General features: G+C 39.0%; 1 protein-coding gene across 1 annotated transcript in view; it reads left to right on the top strand.

The window, feature by feature from the left end:
* Positions 1 to 18918, top strand: part of DPYD (dihydropyrimidine dehydrogenase) — a 552826-nt gene that overhangs the window by 30311 nt on the left and 503597 nt on the right. Inside the window, exon 2 of the mRNA XM_074961282.1 lies at positions 12244 to 12354. Coding sequence (XP_074817383.1) covers positions 12244 to 12354 — 111 coding nt within the window. The remainder of the gene's footprint in view (positions 1 to 12243; positions 12355 to 18918) is intronic.

Consider the following 18918-nt stretch of genomic DNA (forward strand, 5'->3'; position numbering starts at 1 on the left):
TTTTTGAAATCTTCACTTTTCGTCCTGGATTATGAATTCTCATGGGACCAGACAGTTTCCTCATTCATCTCATAGTGAAACTTTCATTTTTATATCCATGATTCTCATGGATGGGGACTGAGGGCCGCATGTGGCTCATCGTCTCTATGTATGCTTTATTCTACATCTGTAAATCAGTTGAGTGGTTTAGGTGATGTGTATGGTGAAATGCTATTTTAGATCATATGTAACCCTTCTGCCCATCAGAGTTGGCAGCAACAAGGGCCGGGTTCAGTATCTAGAGGTTCCATTCCAATAACACAATGCAAAACCGGCTCGAGCCTCCACCCAGTGACCTGGGACAAATATATACCACCCCTGCTGCGCGCCTCCGAGAGGCAATACTTCCTCTCTCGCAAGCACAGAGTCTGAGTGTAGCAAAAGCCTTTTAATAACAGAGAGAAACAATGCGGCATTATGTTGGGAAAACACCACCAACAGGATTCATAACACAACCCATGAGCAAAAAACCCACCCCAAGCAAATTGGGGTGTGTCCTTTCCCTTTGGTTCTTTGGGTGACTTTGCGGGACTCAAGTCCCAAAAGTCCAACAACCCAAAAGTCTCTGTCCCTGGTCAGTGCCGCACCAGAGTTTGAAAGTTTATCTGCAGAGTTTTACCTCCCACCCTGGGTGGAGATGGGGCGGGGTTAAGGGGCATCTTACGTGGTGCAAAGCTGATTGCCCCACCTCTCCATGGGGCTTCGCTCTGCCAGCCGTCCCACGAATCTCTCCGCTCTGCCAGCCGTCCCATAAGCTGCTCCAGCCGTCCCCGTGAACTGCTCTGCTCCAAGAGCCGCTCTGCTCTGCTCGCCATCCCATGAGCCACTCCAGCCGTCCCGCGAACTGCTCCGCAATATATCTTCAGGCTCCCCCACTACTTAGCACAACACTCAGTGATTTCAGCTCTTAGTAAGTTTAGCTCTTTTGTGATTTCAGCTTGTAGTAGTGGAGCCTCGGTGCTGGTGCACCATTGGCCCAAAGTGAATTCAGCTCAGCAGCCTGTACCTAGACTGCTAATAGAATCAGGTACTTGTTTCTCAGGGCTTGTCTACACTACCGGCCACATTGGCGGGCAGTGATCGATCCAGCAGCGGTTGATTTATTGTGTCTAGTATAGACGCGATAAATTGACCGCTGAACACTCTCCCGTTGACTCCGATGCCATTATAAGAAGCACAAGCGCAGTCGACGGGAGAGTGTCAGCTGTCGACTTCAGCTACGCTATTCACGTAGCTGAAATTGAGTATCTTAGATCGATCCCCCCACGGTAGTGTAGACAAGCTCTTAGAGTGTATCAACACTCATACAGTTCTGAAATTAACTCTTCAGAATGCTCACAAGTTTTAGGGAAACAGTAAAAATATTCCCATTATGCTCATTAGTAAAGATATATACCTTGCAATACATTTAATGTTTCTTGTTGTGAGAGATATTATAACTTTTTTTTAAGGAAATTGGGTAGATTAACGTAATGGGCTGGGCTAAATTGCTCTTCACATGCATTCCCTACTCTACTAGCAAATCTTACTTGATACATTTAAAGCAGTTTAGCTAAGGATGTTCTGTAAGGCAGTAAGAGTAAGATGCAGCATACCATATTTCTGTAAGGACTGATCTAGTTAAGCTTGTTTTTGTATTTATAAACAAACAAAATAACCCATGGAACCGACTTCGCTGCTTATATAAATGATTGTGTCTCCAGTGACTTCAGTGGAATTGTACCTTTTTACGCCTGTGATGAATTTATCCAGTGACATTCTAGTTGTCTAAAGGGTCTGAACTAGAGAGGATACTAAGAAGAATCCATAAGGTGAATAAATTGTTTTATGTGCTCCACCTATAGTGCTTCAGTATTGCACCACATGATAGAAAAATTATGGTCTGACAGCAACTTTTTACACACTGAGTACTCAGTCTGTCTTTAGTCTTTAATCTACCTATAGTAAGAAGAGTTACTGAATATTAAGGCACAAATTCTACTGTTAGACCAGTATAACTCACTGATTTCAGTGGGAGCTGGTTTTTGGTGACTGTGTGTGTAATAGAGAACTAGTCAGAGGAACCAAAGGATTCACTTTTTCTTGCTGATTACAATGTCTGGAATATTGCAGTCATTCTAAAAAGGCCTTCATTCTGTAATGAGCAAACCCCTCTAGGTTTTGTTTGATTTTTTTCAAGTTTTAACTGGGGACACCTGCTGCTAGTTTCCATAGACGAAGTTTGACTACAAGGATGGGTTTCCTAAGATTACCTTGCTAATGGTATTCTGTAATACAGTACTCTTTGTGATGCCGTGTATAGGAGATGCTGCATATCAAAACATCTTAAAATATAAAGAGAGGTTTTTAGGAGAGAATTGCATCAGCTATGGCAGAAAGATGGGACACACTGAACCAGAACAGATACTGATCAACAAACAGGTCTAATTCTAAGTCTAGATATCATAAAAACTAAAAGCTGGAAGCTGATTAGAGTTGATGGGATTGTGCCTGTTTACACTGTTTGACATTTGGCCCATAGAGAAAGAAAAGCATACGGGTTTTAGCAGAGAGGATAGAAGAACATTGGTGCATCAGTGATGTTAGATGCAACAGTTAATGTGCTACAGACACAAGTGTCACATACTCAAAGGACTTGGCCATGCAAGAATCTGCTGTGGTGTCCTCTCCTTTGGTTGAGGAATTTATATTTCAGTAAAGGGACACCTCACTTTGTCCATGAAATTGAGGCAGGGTCCAGCCTCCATTTTCCCCATCCTATGGCTTGGGGTCTCCCACTGCTGTCTGGATAGAGGTGAAAAGACACCCAGGACGTTCAAACACTGACAGCAAAGAAGGAGCTCAAGAGTGTGCTCCTCTCCTGTCAATGCCATCAGATACTCACTCTGGTCATCCTGTTGCTATTAGAACATATGTGATAACCCTTAGCACTTCAGCAGCTTTACATTATACAGTGCTGAATAGACATTTAAATAGAAAATTAATTGCCACAGCACCCTGTGACCTTGTTGGAAGGTGACTGGTTGCTGAGACTGGAGTTGCAGTTTCATGTAATACCCATTTCACAGATGTGGGAAATTGAGATACAGAATGACTAAATGATTTATCTAAGATCAAAAGCCTGTACTGGAGCTCTGCAATTCCTGGTTTATCAAGTCGTCTGTCCAATTTACTTGAAAATACTGTGAGTGTGGTTGAATTGGAGACTGGGAGACAAGAATTCCTGTCCAGAATGACTACGTTTACGTTTAAATAATTTTAAATTGTGGCTTATTATATCAAATTACTGATATATTGTTCACCCTAATGTATCTTGTTGTTTCATTATCCTCACATTTTCATTAAATCGTATAGAAGATTAGTTCAACATTTTACACTGTGTGTACTTTTTAATCACAGTTTTAAAGTAGGTGTGTAGCAATAAACATTTAATGAATATTTTACAGTTTATTTATTCTCAGAAGTAATGTTCCCGCCCCTACGTAGATCAACATAACCATTTATCACAGCTGTCAACTTTTTTTAAAAATATCAGTCATCATTATATGTCCCTAATTCTCTTGTATATTACATATGAACAGTTTATAACATTTTAGAACTTTGCAACCTAAATCAATGTACATGATTCATAGTGAATATATTCCCATCTAGAAAGCAATGCATGATAAAATAAAAGTGTGTTTTAATAGTGTAGGCTTGGCTTGACAAGAATAATTGGACATAGGTGAGACCTCATTTCTTGGGTGACAGGATTAGGGCGGTTTCAGAGTAGCAGCCGTGTTAGTCTGTATTCGCAAAAAGAAAAGGAGTACTTGTGGCACTTTAGAGACTAACATATTTATTTGAGCATGAGCTTTCGTGAGCTACAGCTTACTTCATTGGATGCATAGGGTGGTAACTGGATCAGCAGGCTGGGAATAGAATGTCCGTATGAGCTAAGATAAGGGGGAATGATTTACAATGGACAAGATAAGTCAGAACATAAAGCAAAGGTAAAGAGTAAGTCGTACATGGACAGTATGTAGACAGAGAATGCTGTACAAGAATTGGTTCCGATAAACTAATCAAGCCAATCCTAAAACATGTAATGAAATGTACAGTAAATGCAATGTAATATGTAAATGTATATAAAGAAAGAGGTTTGCTACGCAACTTTGGATATGTTGTGTGCCCTATACCCACCCCCTGGGCTTGAGTCTTTTCAATTTAGTGTAGTTTTGCTGTATGCCAAATAAAGGAACCTGAGTGATGAGACTGGAGTTGAACTGAGTTCTTGGGGAACCATGTGGAAGAGATCTTGGGGGAACCCCAACATAGTGGTGCCGTGACTTAGATCCGCTTGTCTGGGGCAGGAAACATATACACCCCTTAGTATAAGGGTCGCAACCTAGCATTAAAGGAAATGGCATTGGAAAGGTTTAAAAGGATTTAAATATGAGGAAATTAGTTCCATGCTGAAGAAGTGGTTTAAATTGAAGGGTGGATGCTACAGACTCCCCAGAGAAGTGCTAGGGGGAGATTGGGACTGGGTGAAAAAGGAACTCCAAGAATTTATTTAAAAAAATTCTTGGCAAAGCACATCAGAGGTCTCTTAAAAATTATTGGCAGAGTACAGCAAAAATCAGTTGAATGCCACTGAAACTTTCAAAGAAATAGAGCCAACTGGTAGTCATGGAAAAAATATCAAGGTTTTTTTGGTTTTTGTTTATTCTACAGTAAAGAAAGCAAATCAAAGCAGCAGTCTTACAAGGATTATTTCTGGTGGCTAAAACTTTACAAATAAAATGTACCATGTTAGGAAATGAATGCAAAAAGCATAAAAAGCAAATCAAAGTTGTAAAAAGCAAAAAAACCCACCTAAATAAAAACATACCTAAAAGGTCAGGGAAAACATAATGTCTGTTACCTATATCCCTATAGCCAAAGTAAAAAGCAGCTGTCCTTCAAGAACTGAATTTAGTGAGTACAGTTTAGCTAGTACGGACAGTGTATTTCAGCCTGCTGATCCAGATACCTCCTTAATTCTGTCACCCAAGAAATGAGGTCTCACCTATGTCTGATTATTCATGTCAATCCAGGCCTACACTATTAAAACACACTTTCATTTTATCATGCATTGCTTTCTAGATGGGAATATACTGATTATGAATCACGTATATTGATTTAGTACTAAGTTAAAAAATGCAAAAGACATGAAAGATAAGCTTAAAGCCACAAAGAAAAAGTCAGTTAAAAATGTGATACAATCCCAAAATTTAGTAGCTAGCAAGGTCTTGAAAAGTTTTTTATTAAACATTAAAAAATTAAAGTGATTTTTAAAAACGTATGTACAATTAAAAGAAGCTTACACAAATTAACATGATAGAACTTGGAGGAGACTAAATAGGGGTAGTAAAAGTAATAAAATGTTAAAAAGAACAGTGAAAGATTTAAAAAAATGCTGAGTTGAAGAAAAAAACCTAGTTATGGCAGTAAAAGTCAGTGTAGCCATGCCCATGAGATCCTTAGTAATTAAAGTTTCAGAGTAGCAGCCGTGTTAGTCTGTATTCGCAAAAAGAAAAGGAGTACCTGTGGCACCTTAGAGACTAACAAATTTAATTAGTCTCTAAGGTGCCACAAGTACTCCTTTTCTTTTTAGTAATCAAACAAATTATGCAAAGGGGAGGTCAAATGGTGACAAATACCACCACTATCTTTTTCCTTTGAAAGCATTTACAGCCATTCAGAAAAATGGGCCCTTCCCAAATAATGTGTCTATGGATAATCAATTGTGTTGGCTGTTCTCATATTTGCAGCAATCCAATTTACATTGTTAAACTCTGAACAGTTCAGTTAAAATCACTTTAAAAATTAGAGATTTCTACATGGCTTAACTGCTTCCACATGCACTAGTAGGGATATAACCTAGGCGCACGTGTGTATACAAACAATAAATAAATGGTAGTGCTAAGTTTAAAAATAAATAAATAACGCAGCAGTTAAAACTGCCTGTCAAAAAAAGTTTTATGTGTAACAATAAGCTTACTAAAATCTCAAATAACTAAAATACAAAAATAAAATAAAAACAGCAGTGGAACAAAACATTGTGAAAATACTGAATAATTAGAGCCCAGGCCAAACATGTTATCTTGCCTATATAAAACACAAACACACAAAACCCCAAAACTTACTTAAAATGTAAATAATAAATAAAAATTGCAATTTAAAAATGTAAGCAACTCAAATGGGTCATCTGCTCAAACTTGCAATTTACAAAAGGAAAATTTCAGAAATATAAAACCATATTAAAAAAATCAAAGGCTCAGCTGGCAAGGCTAAGCCAAGAAAATTTAAAATATTTATTTGGTCTCTTGTATAAACTGTTTACAACATAGCAAAAAAAGGCAAAATTAAAAACAACCATTTTTTAAAAATGTTAAAAGTATATGTAAAATTTTTTAAAAAAATTCTACTAAAAATCCATCCAAATCTTTCATTCAGAATTGCAAAGCTAAGGCAGGCACTCTTTGGACAATAGGCAATGTCTCCTTTCAGTCTTAACTTAGTTAATGAACCCTTCTGGTGTTTCAATACTTTTACAAAGTTGAACATTTTTTTTAGGTTAGCTATGTAACTTTAAATGTGTGATATGCCCTATACCCTCCCTTCCCCCCGTACTCTTGAGTCTGATCAACTCAGCATAGCTTTGCTGTATGCCAAATTAAAAAAAAATCAAAGTGATAAGACTGGAGCTGAACTGAGTTCTTGGGCAACCAAGCAGAAAAGATCTCTGGGAACCCAACCAATATCTTTCACATAGTATAATAATCTAGCCTTTGTAAAGCACTGACCATGCACAAGCAAGACACTAACAAGCAAGTCACTGACATGGATTATTGTTAGTGGTCCCCTCTCCTCCTGCTCCTCCCCCCATAAGTGAATTTTAAAGAAAGTCAGAAATGGCACCATGGAGCTGTTCTGTTCATTAATCCATGACCATCATCGGCAGTCCCTGGATCTGAGGATGAACTTTACCACAGATTTACGTATGGGTCCTGAGATGACTCAGGAGTCCGATCCTGGAACCGCAAATTTGCCCACAGTAGGTACAGACATTTCCTGGCAGGTCAGCTGCCTGCTGGGAGAAAGTTTTTTTTCCTTCCTTCTCTCTCTCTTTTCGGCTTCGAGGGCAAGGCATTTCTCCTCGAAGTGGCTCACTGCCTGATGGAGGATGTGGTGCCATTGAGGTTGGTTGGTAGCCTGCTCCTTCCAGCTTGTGATGTCCACATCCGTTTTCTTGAGGTACGCTTTCAGTGTGTCTTTGTAGCATTTCCCCTGAAAACCATGGGCTCTCTGACCATGGCTGAGAGTAGAGGACTTGTTTTGGAAGGCAAGAGTCTGGCATCCGCACACAATGTCCAGCCCAGGGGAGTTGATGCATGATGATCATTGCTTCAATGCTGGTGACATTGGCTTCAGTGAGGATACTGGCGTTAGTGCAGCAATCTTCCCACTTGATGCAAAGGATCTTCTGGAGGCATCGTTGGTCGAACGTCTGCAGACTCTTGAAGTGCTGTCAATATGTCACCCAGATTTCACATCCATAAAGGAGTGTAGGAATAACAATTGTTTCATAGACCTGGATTTGGTGTCCTACCGTAGGTCATAGTCTGTGAAAACGTCTGGGAAAGCAATTTCCCAAAGGAAGCACTTGTGTACTGGATCTCGCTGTCAATTTTTGCATTTTGAGAGAGTTGGCTATTGAGGTAGCAGAAGTGCTCGACTGTCTCCATAGTCTGTCCCTCAATAGTGATTTGTTGTGGGTCATGTGGAATGCCTGAAGCAGGCTGATGGAGCACTTTCATCTTCTCAGTATTGAGTGAGAATCCTAGACTTCATTAAGTTTGTACAAAAAAATCCAGTGTGGACTGAAGGTCATTCTCAGTGTGTACAATGATGCACAGTCATCAGCATACTGAAGATCAATAATAGATGCCCTAAGGACTTCGAGCGGAGACGTCGAAGATTAAAAAGCTGCCCACCCATTCCGTATTGAATGTCAACTCCATTGGTCTTTAACGAGGACCAAAATGACCTCTAAATAGATGGAGAAAAGGATTGGGACAGTAGCGCATCCTTGCTTAACCCCAAAAGGTGTCCATCTCCAGGCCATTACAGAGAACAGTGGCAGTCATCTGATCATGAAGAAGCCTTTGGAATTTAATAAATTTTGGAGGGCACCCAAATCTGGCCAGCACCTTCCACAGGGCTTCACAATTGACGAAGTCGAAGGCCTTTGTCAAATCGATGAAGGTGATGTACAGGTCCTGATTTTGCTCCTGAGACTTTTCCTGTATTTGGCGGGCAGTGAAGATTATGTACATATGTGGATTCTTCCTTTGTTGGTTTACCCCACCATTTGTTCCAAGTTTTAAACCAAATGGATCCATACCCAAAGGAGTACATCTGTTTCAGTATATTACTAGAAATGTGTAACTCATTTCAGAGCCTACTGAGAATGTGTTACACATAGCTAAGAATACTGTGTTACCCTATATCTTTTATAGTTGTGTAACATTTTCAAAAGTATCTGAGTGATTTAGGCTCTTAGAGTGACTTATTGAAAGTCAGTGGGATTTAGGTTTCTGTGTCACGTTTGAAAATTGGATTTAGGCTCCCAAGTCACTTAGATATTTTTGAAAATTGAACCCCTTGTCTTTATCGCTCTGTAATTATTTTTAAAAAAGAAAGAAATTACTATGATTGCTTGTGTATGTCTGTTTGTAGCAAGGCTTTTGAATTAGGTATTGATCTTACATTTTACTGAGTAAATTAGTACTCAGAGTCTGGAGTAAACATGCAACATTCATTTAATTAGTATATGAGATTTTCATATTAAGAACACCTTGATCAATCAGTCCATCAGCCCTCACTGAGAGAGTGCTAATCACAACACATAATTTGTGGTGGTCTAGCCAGTCCTTCAGCCACTCGCTGGCCAGGCTGTCAGTGGCACTGGACAACCGATCTGCATAGCGCACCTCAGCCCAGAACCCCTGAGTGATCCACCAGCCTCAGCCTCCCAAGTACCTGGGATTACAGATGCGTGCCACTGCACCCAACTTCATATTAAGAAAGAGGGAAAAAATCTACCTGAACAATCCTCAATAGAAAAAGCCTTCTTGAAGGGAGCACCCATCCATACAACCCCTTAACAATAAGGAAATGCCCTATCAGAGTCTCTGTGACACCCCCCCCCCCACCTCCTTGTATCACATTCACCACTTTCATTCTAAGAGCCCCACACATCTTCAACATGTACAGTAGGAAAATACAAACATCTCATTCCCAATGATGGGGAAGTATGGAGTTGGAGTTGTGTTTGTGTGTGCCCTTTCTTTGTAAAGGAAAACTAGAAAAAACTAAAATTCCAGTGAATGCAACCAGCAATATTCCCCACAGGGGTCATCAGTAGGGTTTGAATCTGGGTCATTCGTCTGCACACCATCCATGTTGACCAATTGAAGTAAAGGGCTAACTGGTAACACTAGTAGTCTCTTATCCTTTATGTGGTTCAGCCACTAGAGGGGGACATAGACACACTTTGCAAATGGGTGACATAACTATATGCTAGATGGCAGTAGAGTATTAGGAATCCACCTACTGGCCCCTCATGCTCTAGGAGGGGGGTATAATCTAGTAGTTAGAGAATGGTTATCAAAAGGGCAATGAAGAATGTAAATTTGGCATTCTGAAAGGTAGTGTGGCTAAATGGATTAGAGTTGGATCAATTCTCAGCTCTACCAGAATAACCTTTCAGTTGCTTTATTTATAAAATGTGAGGAATGATGCATGTAACCATAGGTAGGGGTATGAGGGGCCTATTGACAAAAGTTTATGAAATTCACAGATATATTAACTAGGGCTGTCGATTAATCCCAGTTGATTTACACGATTAACTCAAAAAAATTAATCGCGGTTTTAATCACACTTTTAAACAATAGAATACCAATTGAAATGTATTAAATATTTTTAGATGTTTTTCTACATTTTCAAATATATTGATTTCAATTACAATGCAGAATACAAAGTGTACAGTGCTCACTTTATATTATTATTTTTATTACAAATATTTGCACTGTAAAAATGATAAACAAAAGAAATAGTATTTTTCAATTCACCTCATACAATACTGTAATGCAATCTCTGTATCATGGAAGTGCAACTTACAAATGTAGTTTTTTTTTGCTGCGTAACTGCACTCAAAAACAAAACAATGTACAACTCTATAGCCTACAAGTCCAGTCAGTCCTACTTCTTGTTCAGCCAGTAAGTAAGACAAACAAGTTTGTTTACACTTATGGGAGATAATGCTGCCTGCTTCTTCTTTACAATGTCACCTGAAAGTGAGAACAGGCATTTGCATGGCACTTTTGTAGACAGCACTGCAAGGTATTTACGTGCCAGAGATACAAAACATTCGTATACACTTTCATGCTTCGGCCACCATTCCAGAGGACATGCTTCCACGCTGATGACGCTCGTTAAAAAATAATGCATTAATTAAATTTGTGACTGAACTCCTTGGGGAAGAATAGTATGTCTCCTGCTCTGTTTTACCTGCATTCTGCCATGTATTTCATGTTATAGCAGTCTCGGATGATGACCCAGCATGTTGTTTGTTTTAAGAACACTTTCACTGCAAATTTGACAAAGCGCAAATAAGATACCAATGTGAGATTTCTAAAGATAGCTACAGCATTCAACCTAAGGTTTAAGAATCTGAAGTGCCTTCCAAAATCTGAGGGGGATGAGGTGTGGAGCATGCTTTCAGAAGTCTTCAAAGGGCAACACTCCGATGTGGAAACTACAGAACCCGAACCACCAAAAAAGAAAATCAATCCTCTGCAGGTGGCATCTGACTCAGATGATGAAAGTGAACATGTGTCATTCGGCACTGCTTTGGATCTTTTCAAGCAGAACCCCTCATTAGCATGGATGCATGTCCTTTGGAATGGTGATTGAAGCATGAAGGGCCATATGAATCTTTAATGCATCTGGCACATAAATATCTTGCGACGCTGGCTACAACAGTGCCATGTGAACATCTGTTCTCACTTTCAGGTGACATTGAAAGGAGAAGCGGGCAGCATTATCACCTGCAAATGTAAACAAACAGACTTGTTTGTCTGAGTGACTAACTGAACAAGAAGTAGGACTGAGTGGACTTGTAGACTCTAACGTTTTACATTGTTTTATTTTTGCATGCAGTTATGTTTTGTACATAATTCTACATTGTAAATTCAGCTTTTATGATAAAGAGATTGTATTAAAGTACTTGTATGAGGTGAATTGAAAAATACTATTTCTTTTGTTTTTATAGCACAAATATTTGTAATCAAAAATAAATATAAAGTGAGCACTGTACACTTAATGTTCTGTGTTGTAATTGAAACCAATATATTTTTGAAAATGTAGAAAACATCCAAAAATATTTAAATAAATGGAATTCTATTATTGTTTAACAGTGCAATTAATCACGATTATTTTTTTTAGTTGCTTGACAGCCCTAATATTAACCCTTGTCACTGGAAGAACTGGGACTAAATTAATTGTCTGTCTTTGTCTGATTTTGAGTGCAGTCTTGAAGTGATCAATTAAGACTTTTATTTCTATGTTCCACATGTTTATTTGTGCTATACCACAGGAAAACCTACAGAGAGAGAAGGAATTAATTTACATTGTATAGCTTCTCACTAGGACATACAAGCATGTTCCTAGGGATTAGAAACAATGAAGCAACACTGTGTGGTCTTTGTTCTCAAAATGTAGAGTTTTACCTAGAGCAATATAATGAAAAAGAATTACTTGGTATATGTATATACGGGAGGTAAGAAGTATACAACAATAGAATTTATTACAAATTCAGATTGGAGCTGCCACTAGATGTCATACTGTTTTTTGTTTTTTTAAAATGTAGCAGTACCTCAAATACTCAAAATCTAGAATGTATAAACTGGAACAGGAAAGAATCTAAACAAATTAATTTGAAGTTGATCTATTGTTGAGTCCTGTTTTTTATTGTCTGTTTTTTAACATTGTTGTAAAACATTCATTTGTGCTTTGGTGAGGTGGGATCAGTTGAGCACTGTTCATTTTAAAAAATTGTATTAGCTTTTTGAGCTTTTTATCTGAATTTTAAAATATTCTTTTCTCTTTCTACAGAACCTTCTGGCTTTAAATCCCCGTATGCAAACTCATGCAACTCTATGTTCAAGTGCAGCAAAGAAACAAGAGAAGAAACACTGGAAAAGGAATGCTGATAAGAGCGGTTCAGTAAGTACTGTACTTATGATAGATCTGGAAAATGTTAATTCATTGTTAAGGTTGGAAAAAAGTCAGAAAATTCAGAGTTACGTTTCCCACATAGTTAACCAGCCATATGATTAGACCTCTGGAAATTGGGGGTAACTGCACTGACTTCAGTGATTTACTCCAGTGTAAATAAGATCAGAATCTGGCCCCAGATTTTAAATTATGTCTCTTTTTCTCTTTGCATGAAATAGGATTTTTCATCATAAACTTTCTGAATTCTTGTACGTCCCTGCTATTTTAGACACTATTGATCTAGGTATGTTCTTTGCTCCAATATGATACTTGACCAGTTTTATATGATAGTAGTTGTTAAGTCTTCCATTATATTTTATTAATGGTTGCCTCTTTTTATCTCCCACCTGATCAAGGATGCCTGTCATGTATTTGTACTGTTTCCATCCAGATTGTGCAGGATAGTCCTCTCAACTCAAATGTCTTATCTCATTAGGTTTTATGGAATTTTTTAGGTAGAGTATTACACCCCCACTCCTATGAACTAATATTTAGCCTTGCTATGTATTCTGTTGAGTGTAATCTCTTTTATGTTATCCAATTGTATGGGTTTTTTCCGAGTTCCACCATATTTTAGAAATACCTGCTATATTTAGGTCCTCTTTCATTGATAGCAGTGAAACATCTAAGCAAATGCCCCACTTTCCTGCTTCTTCCTCCTCCCCTTGGCAAGTATACTTCTAGTATGCACTCAAAGCTTCTGATGCTCTTAAACTTATAGGGATGTGCAAACCTTATAAGCCCCAGGAAACATTTGTGGACCTTGGTAGGTGATGGAATTTGAAACAGAATCTGAGACATCATGTAACTTTTCATTCTTTCAGGGTTCTAGGTGAACCTTTTACATAATCCTGGGATTTGTTTCTACAGTTGGATTCTGGGGGTGGGGAGGGTACTGCTCCTGTGAAAAGACCCTTTGTGTTCAGTGGGACTCTGTACAGGCACAAGAGTCTGCCCCCAAGTTCCTCATTGCATGATCAAAGCCTCAGTTGTAACCAGTATGTATACTCATATTTTAAAAATGGACTTGCATGGTAATATGCTGTAGTTATAGTGTGTGGCTATCTGCTAGAAATTCCCTATTTTTTAGTTCATAAATAGGGCAAAATTTTAAAATGCCAGTACAAAATTTGAAGGGAGTTTTGCATTTCTATCCAGAAAATAGTCCCTATTTTAAAACTTGGTTAAACATTTTCCGCTGTCACAGTGTTGTGTAACTACATTAAAAAACAAACCATCCCCTCATACATTCCCTCTTGCTTCAAAAAGCCCCCCACACAAGCAAGCAAACAAAACTTTATCTGGTAGCCAGTTAAATGGATGGAGTTAGTGAGATACAAAAACTCACTGGAAATGTGTCTGCCTTTCTGGACTCTCTGTTCAACATAAATCAAATTGTAGAGAATTGTTTAACTCTCTTTTAGCCTTCTTCAAGTAAGGAAGCTATTGTAAACAAACATTGGGAGGGATGGGAATTGATTGCATAGGAAGGCATTTGCAGGTAAATTTCTCAATCAAAGAGCTTAAGGCCAGAAGGAAACACTGTATCATCTAGTCTGAACTCCTGTGTATTACAGGCCACCAACACGGCCGGCACTCACATGCTAAATCCAACAAGCAAAAGGTAATATAACCCACAGGAGACTAGACTATTATGTGCCACAGGCAAAGAATAGGAGGGACCAAAGTGCCCCAGTGCTTGAAGCCCCCCAGTGACAGGGAAATGATTAAGTGAGATATGCCCAGATAATCCTGCCAAGTGACCCAAACGTGTAAAAATATAATTAGGAAGGCCAAAAAATAATTTGATGAACAGCTAGCCAAAGACTCAAAGTAATAGCAAAAAAAATTTAAATACATCAGAAGCAGGAAGGCTTCTCAACAACCAGTGGGGCCATTGGACGATCAAGATGCTAAAGGAGCACTCAAGGATGATAAGGCTATTGCGGAGAAATTAAATGAATTCTTGCATCAGTCTGCATGGGTGAGGATGTGAGGGAGATTCCCAAACATGAGCCATTCTTTTTAGGTGACAGATCTGAGGGACTGTCACAGATTGAGGTATCATTAGGAGGTCTTGGAACAAATTGATAAACTAAACAGTAATAAGTCACCAGGACCAGATGGTATTTACCCAAGAGTTCTGAAGGAGCTCAAATGTGAAATTACAGGACTACTAACTGTCGTCTGTAACCTCTCATTTAAATCAGCTTCAGTACCAAATGACTGGAGGATAGCTAATGTGATGCCAATTTTTAAAAAGGGCTCTAGAGGTGACCCCAGCAATTACAGGCTGGTAAGCCTCACTTCAGTACCGGGCAAACTGGTTGAAACTACACTATAGTAAAGAACAAAATTGTCAGACACATATATGAACATAATTTGTTGGGGAAGAGTCAACATGTTTTTTTTAAAGGGAAATCATGCCTCACCAATCTGTTGGCATTCTTTGAGGGGGTCAACAAGCATGTGGACAAGGGGAATCCAGTGGATATAGTGTAATTAGATTTTCAGAAAGTCTTTGACAAGGTCCCTCACCAATGGCTCTTAAGCAAAGTAAGCTGTCATGGGATAAGAGGGAAGGTCCTGTCATGGATTGGTAATTGGTTAGAAGATAAAAAACAAAGGGTAGGAATAGATGGTCAGTTTTCAGAATGGAGAGAGAAAAATAGTGGTGTCCCCCAGGGGTCTGAACTGGGACCAGTCCTATTCAACATATTCATAAACGATCTAGAAAAAGGGGTAAACAGTGAGGTGGCAAGATATTCAGATGATACAAAACTACTCAAGATAGCGAAGTCCCAGGCAGACTGCGAAGAGCTACAAAAGGATCTCTCAAAACTGGGTGACTGGGCAACAAAATGACAGATGAAATTCAATGTTGATAAATGCAAAGTAATGCACATTGGAAAACATAATCCCAACTATACATATAAAATAATGGGGTATAAATTATCTTTCTTGACTGGTAACAGCTATCTTGGAGTCATGGATAGTTCTCTGAAAACATCCACTCAACGTGCAGCAGCAGTCAAAAAAGCAAACAGAATGTTGGGAATCATTAAGAAAGGGATAGATAATAAGAAAATATCATATTGCTTCTATATAAATCTATGGTATGCCCACATCTTGAATACTTCGTGCAGATGCAGTTGCGTCATCTCAAAGAAGATCTATTGGAACTGGAAAAGGTTCAGAAAAGGGCGACAAAAATTATTAGGGGTCTGGAACGGCTGCCGTATAAGGAAAGATTAATAAGGCTGTGACTTTTCATCTTGGAAAAGAGATGACTAAGGCGGGATATGATTGAGGTCTATAAAATCATGACTGGTGTGGAGAAAGTAAATAAGAAAGTGTTATATACTCCTTCTCATAACATAAGAACTAGGGGCCACCAAATCAAATTAATAGATAGTACGTTTAAAACAAACAAAAGGAAGTATTTTTTAACACTCCTTGCCAGAGGATGTTGTGAAGGCCAAGATTATAACAGGGATCAAAAAAGAACTAGATAAATTCATGGAGGATAGGTCCATCAATACTTATTAGGCAGGATGGGCAGGGATGATGTCCCTAGCCTCTGTTTGCAAGAAGCTGGGAATGGGCGATGGGATGGATCACTTGATGATTACCTGTTCTGTTCATTCCCTCTGGGGTACCTGGCATTGGCCCCTGTCGGAAGACCGGATACTGGGCTAAATAGACCTTTGATCTGACTCAGTATGGCCATTCTTATGCAGAGGGAGGCAATAAAACTCCAAGGTCACTGCCAATGTGACCTGGGGGAAAATGCCATCCTAACCCCACGTATGGTGGCCATCAGTTAGACCCTGAGCATAAGAATCTGCCAGCCAAGCACCTGAAAGAGAGAATGTTTGGTGCCATCTCAGACCAGGCCCACGCTGCCCAATGCTGCATCTCTAGCCATGACCAACTCTAACCCTTCAGAGGAAGGAGATTTAAAAAAAAAAATACAATGGGAAGAGATGAAAAAATCCCTTCCTCACCCCAGCCAGCAGCTGGCTGACAACCTAAGGTACGAGTTTTAGGCATATAAGACAGAAGTGAAAGTGAGCCCTAGGGCTGTGGAAAACTGTCCCCCACTACCACAAGCAACCCCATTATACAATTGCACTCATAAAATTGTCTAGCTTACTCATAAAACTAATTCAATTGTTTGCACCCACTACACCTTTTGGGCGGCTGTTCCAGAACCCCGCTGCTGGTTAGAAACCACCCTCTAGTTTCCAGCCTGAATTTGTTTGTGGCAAGTTTATATCCATTTGTTCATGTGTGGCAACATTATCTTTTAGTGTAAATAGCTCTTCATCCTCCTTGGCATTTACCCCTGATATATTCATAGATAGCAATCGTATCTCCTCTCAGCCTTCTTTTTTTGCTGGACTAATCAAGCCAAGCTCTTTTAGTTTCCGCTCTGAAGATATGCCTTCTGTTGCTCTGATCATCCTAATAGCTCTTCTCTGCACCTGTTCCAGTTTAAATTACTCTTTCATGAGCATGGGCGACAAGAATTGTACACAGAATTCCAGATGAAGTCTTCCCAGTGCCTTGTACAACAGCATAAATACTTCTCTAGCTCTACAGGAAATGCCTCACCTAATACATCCTAGGATCTCATTTGTCTTTTTCATAGCCACATCACATTGGTAGCTCATAGTCATCCTGTGATTGATCCAATTCTGACCTGTTTATAAGCAGGATTAACTCTATTTGAAGTCCATGGTAATTGCATCTGTTTGTATTTACATTAAGTCAGAATTTAGCCCTTAGCATCAGTTTTTCATCAAACTATACTGATAGGGACTGGGTAGAATTACCACTGGAGGAAGGGTGGGTGTATGAAAATACAGAACTAATTAAATTAACAGCCCTCAAAACTCTGTGAACAAAAGCTGCATCTGCTGAGGCATGCACACAGTGACTTTGTAATGTCTAAAATGCTTCCAGATGGCAGACTTACATATTTTCTCAGAATAATCACACAAACAAAATTTTAACTCCTCGTCTGCTCTGAGACATTTTTGGTTGCCCTGAAAGTAGAAACTAAATGTTAATATCCTTCCAAGCACCAAAAAAGCTAAAATGTATTCTCCTTAAAGAAGTTTCCTTGTGCTTTAAGTGAGTATTGTGACTTGTTTATTATGTCAGACAACCAGGCTATTGTTTAAAATCGGTTTCTATCAGCAGATGGAAGCCAGTCAACGTCCCCTAGAAACTATAGGGGAAATAAGTCATTGGTATTTATAAAACAGCTTTCAGACTTTTAAGATCTTGTATAGGAATGCAGGGCTCGTTTGCTTAGTCACCTGAGATTTAGGTGATAAACAACTGTATTAAAGATTCACGTAGTTACACTGATTCTTCCTGGTGGGTGGAACCGATCATTCCCAACCAGGATGTACAAGGGAAGTGTTTATTTGAGCCAGAGGGAGGAGAGAGGCAGTCCTGGCAATCATCCTAAAAAAAGCCATGCTTGAGGAAGAAATTTAGGCTGAGGTTTTGGTTGTGTTACTGTCTTTGAATTACCAATAGACAAAAACCTAGGAAGGAGATGAGTTGTGACACTAATTCGAGATCTGTGGGCCCTATTGAGGGACTATTTCTGTTCACAGGATTGCTCTGGGTATCTCATATTTTTCCTGCCACAAAGGCTTCTTATCTGAGTAAACACTGTACCAGATGTGCATACTTTATTCTGTTGGGTATATATTAGGAGGCATTTCACATTTCAATATGTATGAACCAAATTCTGTCCTCATTGAGATCTGTTGGACCCCATTGGATTGAGAGAGGTGCACTGTTGTAAATGGAAATGTTTTTTGACCCTACATATCTTTTTTATGATTTATTACTCACTGGAGAAATCTGAGTTCAGTGGGACAGGACATTCTGTGCCCCAGGCTGAAGAAGGCTTGTGAATATTGAGGAGAGGTTTTGATGAGGAAGAGGATATAATCCAAACCATCAATTCAGCATTTCTTCTCAAACACTGCTTGAGACTGCTTAGACAATTTATTGACGTACCTATAGAACAATATTAGGAATTGCTTCAGATGGAAAAGTTGGATGTAATTCAACAAAAGAAAAAGGCAAGAAGGGGGACATTGGATTATTAATTGCCATAGCCTTTGTCTGTGTTGAACTTCTGGCAGTAGTAGCGCTGTTCTTTGTGCTTGCATTTACTAAACCTGATCAACATCTTCCAATAGCCAAACCATTTTTAGTGCAGCTATTTCTTCCAAGGGTATCACTTTTGGTCAAAGCAATTTGATTTAATTTTTCTGTAGCTCCTCTTAAATATTGGAAATATAAACAGATTGATTGTTTATTCTGTGACGTGTTAAAGTACAAACTATTAAGTCTGTTTGTGCAGTGTGTTGTAGGCCAAGACATGCAATATGTTGCATGATGTATGATGCAAGACATGCAAGACATGCAATATGTTGCATGATGTTCATTTGAGTACTAATAAATATTTGTGCAAATGTCAAA

This window comes from Natator depressus, chromosome 8 (genome assembly GCF_965152275.1).
Source record: "Natator depressus isolate rNatDep1 chromosome 8, rNatDep2.hap1, whole genome shotgun sequence".
In the NCBI taxonomy this organism is placed as follows: Eukaryota; Metazoa; Chordata; order Testudines; family Cheloniidae; genus Natator; species Natator depressus.